The 12,536-nt window shown below is 28.5% G+C and overlaps 1 protein-coding gene across 8 annotated transcripts in view; it reads left to right on the top strand.

Moving 5' to 3' along the window:
* LOC143256667 (recQ-like DNA helicase BLM) overlaps positions 1-12,536 on the top strand; it is a 103,905-nt gene that overhangs the window by 56,042 nt on the left and 35,327 nt on the right. For all 8 annotated transcript variants that reach the window (XM_076514224.1, XM_076514213.1, XM_076514203.1 and 5 more), the window contains 4 exons: positions 780-928; positions 5,930-6,067; positions 10,813-10,939; positions 11,653-11,848. In XM_076514224.1, coding sequence (XP_076370339.1) covers positions 780-928; positions 5,930-6,067; positions 10,813-10,939; positions 11,653-11,848 — 610 coding nt within the window. The remainder of the gene's footprint in view (positions 1-779; positions 929-5,929; positions 6,068-10,812; positions 10,940-11,652; positions 11,849-12,536) is intronic.

The raw sequence follows: 12,536 nt of genomic DNA, 5'->3' as shown, positions 1-12,536 counted from the left end.
ATGGAAAGTAATCTCCTTTGTGTTCTGACACTGATTAATTTTATCTAAATTTAACTTGAATATGATTTAAATAAAGCCAGTAATTTCTAGAACTGAGCAGAGTTAATATGATAACTGAAAAGTAATATGAAGCAAGTGATAAAGATGACTGCTAATATGAAATTACCCAAGACCATTTTTTTACGTATCCATTTACACAAATTTACTCTAATTCTCAAAACTGGAATTTTTTTTTTCTGGCATTCAAAAACTGAAGATAGAAAAGAATACTATTAGTTTTTTAGTATCTTAAACCTAATTATGTCTTGAACTGATATTTGCAGCTGCAATTATTAGATAGTGTGGAATTATTGTCCTAAGAAATAAAACCTTGTTTAAAAGTTCCAAACAAAATATGAGGGTGGTGAATTTAACACATGAAATATTCTATTGTAATAGGATTAGAGTTTTGAATCTAAGGAATTTTCAGCCATTTTTGTGAGCTAAAAAGGAACATGGTTAAAGATTCAAAAATACTTATTTTAAGTATACTGTAAATGATTACTGTATCTTTTTTGGTTTGTTTTTCCCTGTATTTATCTTTTATGTAGGATTTTTTTCTTTCATGTAGCATTTTAATAAGAGCAACTTTAACTGTACTAGCCTTATGTAAAATTTTTATATCATTATACGGTTTCTTACAGTTCACTTACTAGTGTATTTTAGCAAGAATGATAAATATACCATAATGTATACAATCAAAATCACACTTATGAATTTGAAATGTTTAATTTCTTTAGTGGGGACATGATTTCAGACCAGATTACAAGCGTCTAAAAGTACTTCGTGAAAAGTTTCCAGGAGTTCCAATGATAGCTCTTACTGCCACTGCTACTCCTCGTGTTCGTATAGATATTCTGCATCAGCTGAATATGAAGAAACCAAAATGGTGAGATCTTAACAAGATTATGACTTTTATAACATAATATATTTTTGTAAACTTCTCTATAGTGATGACTCTTGATTTGCAGACTTGTATATTAACTGACAAAAAAAAAATGATTTAAGTTTTATATTTTCAGGTTGTGTGTGTGTGTGTGTATATGTACAGGCACAATACTTAAAACTTTCACAGAACTTCCAAAGATAAAATAGGTATTTCAAAAACTTAGTATTTGGCCTGCATCAAAAAAAATTGACCGAGCTTAATGTGGTTAAATTGATAGTTTGTTTCTTGCAGAATTCATCGTATATTTCAATAAACTTTGAAAACTTGATGAAAACCACAAAAATATAGCTATTTAGAATTTTATGTCAGTCACAACATATTTAAAATGCTCACTTTTTAAAACTGAGAACTTGTTTAAGATAGGTAAAATAAAAAAAAAAATTTTTTACATATTATGTAGAAACTGTAAAAATTGCCATAAAAATTTTTATCTCCAAATATTACAGTTGCAAATTTTTAATTTGCCAGTTTTTGTGTTTTTTTATTGCAATTTATCCCAGACAAGTCTGATTTATAATGTTATGTAGTTACTTATTTGATTTTAAATAGTCAGAAAATTTAATTTAGAAGGTAATTGAATGTCAGTATGTATTACATTTGATATTTACCAACAACATTAGTACACAATTTTCTTTATTCACACGTATATTTTAATATACAAACAACAATACAATTCCCTATAATGGTTATTACATATAATGATTTATATTCAGAAACTTTACAAACTTACATACAATACTGAGTCTATCTAATCTGGAACTGAATCATTTAACAAAAATTAATGGAATGTAGAGTGAATTAATTTTATGTTGATACAAAGTACACTTCTGTTGACAGGAAAGCTAGCAAACTATTCTTGGTTGGTCTCGCACAGTTTATAAATTCACTTCTCACCAAGGAAGATATCTAATGCCCTTATAGAAATACTAACACCTGAAGTTAATTCTCTGAAGTTGAACTGTTTGTAATGTTCTAAATCTATAAATATTAATTGGAAAATTACAGATATTACCCCAATAATAACTTCCAAGCATTATAGTATACTGACTGTGGCAAACCAACAATATTATTGAATTGTCTCTCTGCATTGTGTTTGTTACCTTTTATAAGTTTGAGAAGATATTTTTTTTTTTGCAATTTCAGCTAAAACAATAATGCTGATATTTTAGATAACACATTGTGCATTGTTGATTCTTGTGCTCGAGAATCTTATACAGATTTAGAGAACAGGCAGGACTTTTGCAATACACATTTAACAGCATAAGTTACATGCATTTCTAAATATATATTAAATGGAAACAAACGTAGATATTAAAATAGATATATAATATTAAATCCATTACATCTCCCTCCTTAGAGAATTAAAAATAGAATTTTTAACTAGTATTATATATATATGCATGCATACATATGTAACATTAAATATGAAACATTCTCAAATTCTTAAAGAACTTCAAAAATCATGACAGTATATAACACAATTATTGCAAATAACCTCTTGATCATAAAATTACATTGCACATGAAAGTGTTTAAATGCAAATATTATTTTTTTGGTTTAAAACAATCAGTAATCACACAATGTAGGTATTCTTCAAAAGGTGGGATTGATTTCAATGGAGCAATGGGAATCAAATATAGTGGGCACTTACAAATTGAATTAAGATTTATATTTTAATTTAGATAAAATTTTGTTTCTAATTCAGGTTCTGGACCAACCCCAAATTTATTGTTACATATTATAATTTATCCTGGATGAGTCTCCTATTTATTACCTTATGTATATTACATATTATGATTTCAAATAGCTAGAAAATTTAATTTCAATTTAGAAGATAATTTATTGTCAATATCTGTCAAACTCACAATATTTGCCAACAACATTAATACATACTATTTTCTTTCTTAACACAAATATATTTTGTATAAGCAAAATACAAATTTACAAACAATAGTGAGTCTTCTATCTGATCTGGAACTGAATCATTTATCAACAGTTCATAAAGAACGAAGTAATTCTATTTCAAATAGCTAAAAATTTTAATTTTGATTTGGAAGATAATTGATGGGTCAACATCTGTCAAATTTATAAAATTTGCTAAGAACATTAATACACTTTTCTTTCTTAACACAAATATATTTTAATAAACAAACAACAATACAAATTATAATAATGTTTTTAGGAATTTGCAAACAATACTGGGTCTTCTATCTGATCTGGACTGAATCATTTATCAACAATTCAGAGAGCGAATTAATTCTGTGTTGATACACAGGTACACTTCTCTTGACAGGAAAGCTAGCTAGCTCTGTTCTTGGCTGGTCTCACATGGTTTATGAACTCACTTTTCACAACGGAAGATATCTGATGCCCTAATAGAAATACTAACGTCTGAAGTTAATCCTCTGAATTTGAATGGTTTGTAATGTTCTAAATCTATAAATGTTCCTGGTCAAATATCTGTAGTTCTCCAATTAATAAGCGTTTATCACAATTATAGCTTCCGAGCATTATAGTATACTGACTGTAGTGAACCAACAATATTAAACTGTTTCTCTGCATTGTGTTTGTTACCTTTTATAAACATGAGAGGTGATTTTTTAGAAATTTCAGCTAAAGCAACAATACTGATATTTTACATACACATGCCATATATTGTTGATTCTTACACTCGTAAATCTTCTATAAATTTAGAGTAAAAGCAGGACTTTTGCAATACACATTTAACAAGATAAATGTTATTTATCTTGCATTTCTAAATATATATTTAACTGAAACAAACATAGATGTTAAAATAATTATATACTATTAAATCCATTACATATAATTCAAAAATGAAATGGTCTGCGATATATAAAATATTGTTTGTGTATGGATTTAGTTTTTTAAATAAATAGTAACAAACAAAGAGTTTGTGCTATCTAAGTCTTTTGTTGTAGTAGCTTGATTTATTATCTTAAGATACCTGTCTGCTAGTCATGACCCATCAACTTTTTATTGCATTATTCCTCTAGTGGTTTATTTTTATGGAATTATGTTTACAGATGTGATTTCTATGCATCCTGCTTTTGTTTATTTCCTGTAATGTTTACTGGATGTTATTTGTCTTTGATTAGTCTTAGTTCTATGTTTATCTTAAGTGTTTACATAATACTGAGTAGCTTCTTCAGAGTTGTGCTTTAAGCTCATTATTGCAATCTACTGAAAGTATTACTTAGTGTTTTACATGTCTTTTGATTAACTTCCACATGTCTTCTCTAAATCTGTTCTGTACTCACAACCTCCCACTGGCTCAGCAGTAAGTCTGAGGGTTCATACTGCTAAAAACCCAGTATTGATACATGTGATGGATACAGCACAGATAGCCCATTATTTTTGTTTGTGTTGAACAATAAATTAGAAACAAAAAAATTATCTGCCAATCTGTTGTCTTTTATTACACAACTAATGTGCCTGTGCTTTATGACGTATTTTCCTGTCAAAAAACAAAAGCCTATTAAATTACCTTGTGATGATAACCTTTGTGTAACATGAACAGTTTAAGCATAGGAAACACAGACTTCCTGTATCAGACATTATAACAAGTATAGAATATATGTATAGAAAGGTTGGTGGTTTGTAAAAGAATAACGTTATTCAGACTACACACAGTTACAATTTTAAATACTTAAGTACATAAAGGATGTGATATTGCATGGTATCATTAAATGTTTTATATATGCAATCACCTGTACTAAGTACGTTATGGTAGTTTTGTTTATACAGAATTCCTTTTTTCATAGCTCTGTTAGTTATTTTTTATCCACTGGTAAAAAAAGAGTACTCTCTTTTTGTGGAACATATTTATATACTTTCTGCATAAAAGGAGTTTTTGCCATGAATAATCTAGTAAATAAATACCAGATTAAAATTTCATATATTTTGTTAATTGATCTGCATAGTAAAGTTTACTATATTTATATTTAAGTTATAAGTTCTGAGGTTTATACTGTTTTACAAAACCCATTTGATAACTTGTTAATTTTGTGATTGTATAAGTTAATACATTATTAGAAGTTGACACTGAAGCTAAGTTTTGAAAAATTGTTATAAATTGCCACTTTTTTTTAAATAAATAATATTTGATTAGAATAAAAACAAAATGATGCTGTTATTTAGAAATCCTTTAATGATATAAGGCAAGATATTATTTAGCCCATTCATTTTCAGTCTGAAGGTATCAATGTTGTATACTATTTTAATTATTTAGACTAATTAAAGATCATAAATGTTCAAATTCAGATTTATGTTGTTAATAATGAGGTTAATATTAGGAATTTTTGTGGAAAAGAGTAAAATATATTGAATTTGCAAAATTAGATAGATTAAATACATATAAATCTGATCAAATTTTATAAAACAGTTACCTGAATTTTAAAGAGATGTCCATTTGCTTCTGTTAAGACTTCAGTGAGGCTGAGTGCAGCTCAGTGGTTAGCATGCCAGAATGTATAGATGAAGTTCCACTTCAAAAAGAACAAAAAAAAATCATGTTCTGCACCTTGGGGCCATGTGTGCATATTATAAGAGATATGGCCTGGCAGTCTGACAAGAGTTGTCTGTAATCTATTACTTCAAAATTAGTGACAGCTTGTCTAGCTTTGTGCAAAATTCAGTAAATAAATAAACAAGTCTGCAGTTAAAACACTTGTATTTATAACATTGTAACTACTTACAAAGTTTTGAAGAATTTATTACTTAAGAATAAATTTGCAAATGTCTTTAGCTAACTAATTTGAAACTTCAACCAAATTAACTATTGAAAAAGTTGTATGAAATTTGATATACTTTTGGTTTTCTATTCAAGTCACACATATTCCACTAAAGTTGGTACATTTTATTGTGTGTGTATTGTTTACAGAATTTTGAAATACAGAGACATTTTTTTTCTTTTCTATGCAGGTTTCTTCAAAGCTTCAATCGTCCTAACCTCAAGTATGAAATAAGACCAAAGAAGGGAAAATCTGCTATACGAGATATTATTGACCTCATTAAGTCTCAATTCAGCAGAATGTGTGGCATCATTTATTGTTTGTCTCGGTAATATAGCAATGCTTTCAGTTTGCTTAGGTCTATTTTTAAAAGAAATGGACTTAACACTCCTACGAAAAGTGGGGCCTAATAGGCCCCAGAGCAATTTGAAAGGTTATTAATATTAGGCTAATAATTTTGTATTTAAATGAAATTGCCATTTAACTCCATTAATGAATGGATTAACGAGATTCCCACTGTCCTTATCTACTATCTAGCGAAACCACAGCTAGGGGAACGGGCTTGGAGAAATCAGGACTAGAAACGTCTTTTCGTAGGAGTGTTAAGTGTTATAATTCTGGAGTTAAATAAATATACTTTACTTGGTATTTTATGCACTTATAATCTGAAGAACAAAATTTATTATGTGAAATTGCTTATTTAATTATTTCTCTGCACGCTTGTGCAATTTCTGGAAATTGGGTCCCAGTTTTTCTTGTACAACAGTACATGCAGTTATTTTGAAATTTCTTAATGTATCTTCTCAAAAACTGGTAAGATTCTGTTAACCCTGAAACAGCAGCCATCATCAGTTGATGCTGCTATCTACAACATTTCCACTGTTTAAGGGTTAAAGATCATAAGTATATTGTATACAAATAATAATGTTGTGTTATTACAAAAATGTTATTTTTCTCTTATAGTTATTTCAAACTATTAACAAATCAAGTGCAAGGTAATTTTCATCTTAAATATAAAAATGCTTTTCTTTGTTTTATAGTTTTCATATTTCATTTGTGTAAGCTCTAAAACCTCTTAAAATGATATCAATTTTTTTTAAGGTGAATGTGTATTTTTTGTAGAATATCTTTCAAGATTTACCTTTCATAAAATATTTAATTTCAGATCTTTTATTTTCATGTACATAACTTATAATGTTTTATTTACCTTTTTTGTTCTTTAGTACTTCATTATTCGCCTCAACAGCATTTTACAATTTTTGTGGGAAATGTACACAACCCTTTGACAAAACTTTTGTTCAGCACATAATATTGTAAGCATTCAGATTGGAAACAAAGTATGATGTTTATTCTAAGTATGCTCACAGAATGTCCTAGAGCTCAAGTTTACATCCTAGTAAATCATGAAATTATACCTAATTCATTCAATTTTAATGATCAAGAAAGTTATACTAGAAAACAACAAAAAGTAGTAATAGCTACTTAGTTTCTAGATGAATTGGGATATGATTTCTTTATAGGGAAAACGTTAAGAATACATTTATTATATAAAACTTTCTTTTCCAAGAACAATCTAATGACTTCAGATATATTAACCCTAGGTATACAGGCTGGGTGGAATCCACCCAGTTCATGACTACAGATACATCATTAATATTTTATAATAATCAGTGATGACAAGAAAATCCACTTGTAGAGAAAATATATATGTAAAAATGGCTCATTTGGGTTGAGAAAATGTTTTGTTTATATAATGGAAATATAACCAACATTTGGCAAAAACTAACAACAAAATATGACATTCCAGTTAATAACAAATTTATTCAAAAACCAGGCACAAAACTGAGGTATATACTATGTAAAACCTACACTGACAAACACCACATCAACATTATTTATAAAATACAATGTGACAACTGCCATGACTTTTATATTGGAGAAACCAGTAGAAAGTATCAGTAGAAAAATGGAAACCAGATTCAAAGAACATAAAAAGTCACCCTCACACGTTTTCGAACAGTGCAAGTCAAATAAACATAACCATAGAAAACACCCAAATACTAAATAATGAAACAAACATAAACAAATGCAAAATTAAAGAAGCCTTATACAACAACTTAAACCCAAAATAAACCAATATAAAGGAACGCCTTTATACCTATATTAAATATAATAAAATAAAATTATATATCTAAACATCTAACACCGCCCTCTACGTTCCGACACTCAGTTACACAACCCCTTTCAAACATGTGGTCAGCTTCCGGTTGTGAACCTGACAATGACCAAAGAAGGTCGAAACTTTGTTTGCTCCTCTACGTAAAAAATTTTCTCAACCCAAACGAGCCGTTTTTACATAAATATTTTATAATGTATCTTCACAAAGTTTTGCAGGTTATTGGTAAATATTACAAGTCTTTTCTACACAAAATGTCAGGTTTTAAGATTGTTTTAATTGAAGTTTTTCTTGTGAAATTTTTTCTTTCAGAATGTTGACTATCCAGCATTCAAAGTAATTTTGATTTTAAGATTAAAAATACTTTTGTTTGTGTGAAAGTTGTCAAGTGTCTTCCCAAATAACTATCAAACATTTTTTAGTGTAAAACTTTATAGTTTATCTGTTATTTTATCAATCTTGACTCTGTGCGGTTGAGTTAATTTTACCAACCTTGTAACCATCACAAAAAATTAGAAAATAAATTTAAATTACTATTTTTTGTTCTCAAATAACTGCAAACTGTAACAGGAAACCCCAAATATTTATTTGAATGGCTTAATTTTCATAAAAGTAAATATTTATGAACATTTATTAATTTTTTGTTTTATTGACCTTTGAACTGTGTCTGACACAAGTTGAAAATTACATACCGCACATGCAGCTCATGTTACGATATCGAAGAGTGTAATGAATAAGTTTTTTGCTACTATGCCGCATGAAGGATTTTTTTATTATTTTTCTTTCATTATATTATCTAATAATTCTCTTTCTGATATTTTCTCTACTGATACATTTTTCTTGATTTTCCAGGTTGTATAACAAAAATAAAATTTACCATGTACAAAATAAAATATATAGTACACTTAGTTATACTGATCACAAAGTTTCAAATTGATTTCAGTTGTCAGCTTTTCACACTTGTTTTATATAGTTGGTTTATTGTTAGGAGCTAATTTACAACTGGAGAAAAAATGAGTAACATTCTTTTATCTGTATGGATCACTAAGTTCCAACATTCGTGAGAATTTCTTATAATTTTTTCACACATTTTCTATATTTATCCACTGTTAGCATTAGAAGTAGAAACCTACCAGATATAGAGCAATGATTTCCTGCTCCTTACTTAAGCTTATTTGCTATTGATGTTGTGAAATTATGTTGCACAATTCCCAGAATTTTCCCTGCTTTCAAAACACAGTGGGTAGGATTTATCAACATGTTGACTATATAATGATTTTAATGTCATTTGGCTAAAGTATTAAAATATTTATGTTGTGACTTTGTAGAAAGTTCAGGCCAATCCAATTAGTCAATTGGGGTGGAATTTGTTGGTTTCTTTACAGCACAGTGGTTGTAACAAGAATTGTCTAAAGTACTATATAAAAGTGAGAGAAAATATTTATATGGCTCTGTGCATTGTTGTGTGCACTGAAATAAACTTAAGTATTTGGATGTTAGATACCTTCCTGGATGGTTGGCATTTAGTGTTAGTATAGGTGTAAATGTGTGTACGTGCTTAAAAATATACTGTTTCCTATATTACCATCTTAAACAGTAACCAATAAATATGTAGTCTACAGTAATGTAAATATGTTTTTTTTTCATTGAGCTAGTATTCTTAGCTTAATCTTCTGGATTGTAACTTTAGAAACAAAGTATTCCCCAGTGAACTGGGTGTTGAACTGGGAATTTGTGAAGTATTACCTGTAAGTAAGTAAACTTAGCTACCACATGTCACATATATATGTGCATGTGTGTCTATAGTAATATTATTTTCACTAAATGCTTAAATGTCAGTTCTTCTTCAAACATGGAACAATAAGTAGTAAATGTATGTTGGGAAATAATGATCTCTATTATGTATGATGCTACAAATAAACTGTGACAAGAAAACCAACTTATAGAGAAAATGTATGTAAAAATGGCTGGTATAGGTAGAGGAGCGAACAACGTTTCAACCTTCTTCAGTCTTCATCTGGTTCACAAAGAAAGAAAGAGGTAACTGACCAATAGCTTACCACATGTTTGAAGGCAGTTGTGTAATTGAGTGTAGAAATGTAGAGGGTGTGCTTAGATGTTCTCTACCCATACCAGCCATTTTAACGTGTATATAATGCTTCAAAGTTCTTGTTTATACTTGTGAACCATACTTGCAAAGTCCCATCCAAATTCTCTTGTGGAGATGGAAAAATAATAATTTTTGTTGACTTTATATATAAGAAATTTGGAATACAAAAAATTACAAATTACAATAATAATACTGAAAAATCCACTGCGGTTTTTCAAGGTTCCTAACGAAATTGTGTTTGGGTCTAAAAATGTACAATTTCCATTCACAAAATACCCCTGAAACTTTCAAATGATACAAGAGCTTTTCTCTTGTAAATAGCTTAGGAAGTGTGACAGATTTTAATGTGCAGATTTGAAACTTGATTCTTAATGGCTGAAAGAAAAGATTATCATAAATTTGTCAGACTTATATAGTATATTGTCTGGCTCATTTGAAGCTCACTTTATTTTTCTAATTTTAGAAACTAAATCATGTTTATATTGATTTTTGTCACCATAAATAAAATAGATAATTGTGCAAGTTCAAGTGTCATCATAATGTGGTGACAGCAGCTTGTAATATCAATCATATATTTGGGAATGACACAACTAATGAGTGCACAACTTTGGTTTAGGATATTTCAATCTGGTGACACAAACCTTCAAAATGAGCCTCATGAATATTAAAAAATTCAGTATTTTATCTTAAACTTCATAGTGTTGCATGTTAAGCTGGCTCTAATTATAATATAATAAAACTGATAGTTGAGAAATACTTATATGAAATTTAAATTTGTTTTTTTTAGACGAGAATGTGATGAAGTAGCTAAAAAATTATCTGAAAATAAGATCAAAGCTATTTCATATCATGCTGGACTGGAAAATGGAAACAGAAGTAATATACAAGACATGTGGTTGAATGACAAATGTCAGGTATTGAAAATACAGTCAGCTTTTAGGGTAAAGTTTTTTTAATGTTGAAGACTAAATATTTTGAAAACATTATTTGTAGATGTTTGAAATGTAAGATAGTGATAAAATGCTGTTCATCATTTGAGATTCTGAAAGAAATATCACAATTTTGTAAACAGGTGTACCTTGAATTCTTGTTTTATTTGATTCATACTAAAACAGTTTTCACAAATGTTTTAAATAGTTTTTTTCCAAAAAGTTAAAAAAAAATTAATTATTAGACATTATTTCTGGACAGAAGGCCTTCTCATAATTACCACATTCTATGTTGTTCTCTTGGCAAAACCAACAGTGACTTTTCTATAACATTAGTCCAGAGAACTGAGAAAGAGAGAGAGAAAACAATTATAATTCACAATGCATTATGAACAAAATTAAATTTTACATCTTAATTGAAACTTAATATTAAATTGAATTAAACTTGTTAAATAGCTGTTAAACTAGTGTTATGTGAAAGTTAGTTAAACAGAAAAAAAAACAAATGATTACTAGGCATTAATGTGCCCTTTACATTTTATATGGATATATTAAAGAGAATTTCATCTTGCTATTCATTCTTCCATAAAAGACTTGTGTGAAACAAGTTTATGAGAAGGCATAAGATTTACTTCTTGACAAACACTTTTTTTTTTATTTCAAACAAACTTAGTAACTAAAACAGATGACTATTCCAGGTTATCTGTGCTACCATAGCTTTTGGAATGGGTATTGATAAACCTGATGTTCGATTTGTCATTCACTATTCTATCCCAAAGTCGATAGAGGGGTTTTACCAGGAATCAGGACGTGCTGGTCGAGATGGAGAAATATCTTGGTGTATACTTTTTTACAGCTACCAGGATGTGCAACGTATGCGACGTATTATTGAAAGTAAGATGTTAATTATTTTACACAAGAGCTGTAAACAGTTGTTTGATATTAATGTTGATAATTATTGTAATTGGTAAAGAATAGTGAGGAAATTTTTTGGTTACATAGTGCTGTAATTTTATGGAAGAAGGTTTAATATATTTGAGAAATATCTATTTTTATTTGTATGGTTTTTGTATTGGTAATAGTTTAACATGCACATATAAACATAGAGTACATTTAGATGTTGATCCTAATTTTTAACCCTAATATTAACGTTAACCATTCTGGAAATAATGTTGCATTTAAATATATTTGTTTTGATGCAGATTTTATTTTAAAACTGCTTTAATTTGTGTAATAATAAGAATGTTATCAGATAATCAAAGAAACTATCAAGTTTTTTGTTTTTTCGAAGGATTAACTAACATTTTCAGTTTAAACTTGCATAAGGTCATGTTTTCAGTACAAAAATAGACATTTGATTTTTAAAACTAATTCATATTTTAAAATTAAGTTTATTATACTCACTTTATTCATTGAAAAGTGGAAACTTTCAGAAATGAAAGATACAGTATGCTATAAGGTAGGTTTGCAAAGGACAAGCACAGAGAAATTTTCCACCAAACTTTGATATCTTTCTATTGAAAAAACTTAGAGATACAAATTATTTTTTTCTAAATTTCTATTAACTGAGAAAAGGACCCTT

The sequence above is a fragment of the Tachypleus tridentatus genome, chromosome 1, assembly GCF_004210375.1.
Source record: "Tachypleus tridentatus isolate NWPU-2018 chromosome 1, ASM421037v1, whole genome shotgun sequence".
Lineage (NCBI taxonomy): Eukaryota > Metazoa > Arthropoda > Merostomata > Xiphosura > Limulidae > Tachypleus > Tachypleus tridentatus.
The sequence above is the reverse complement of the archived record's forward strand: the minus strand, read 5'-3'. Positions and strand labels throughout refer to the sequence as shown.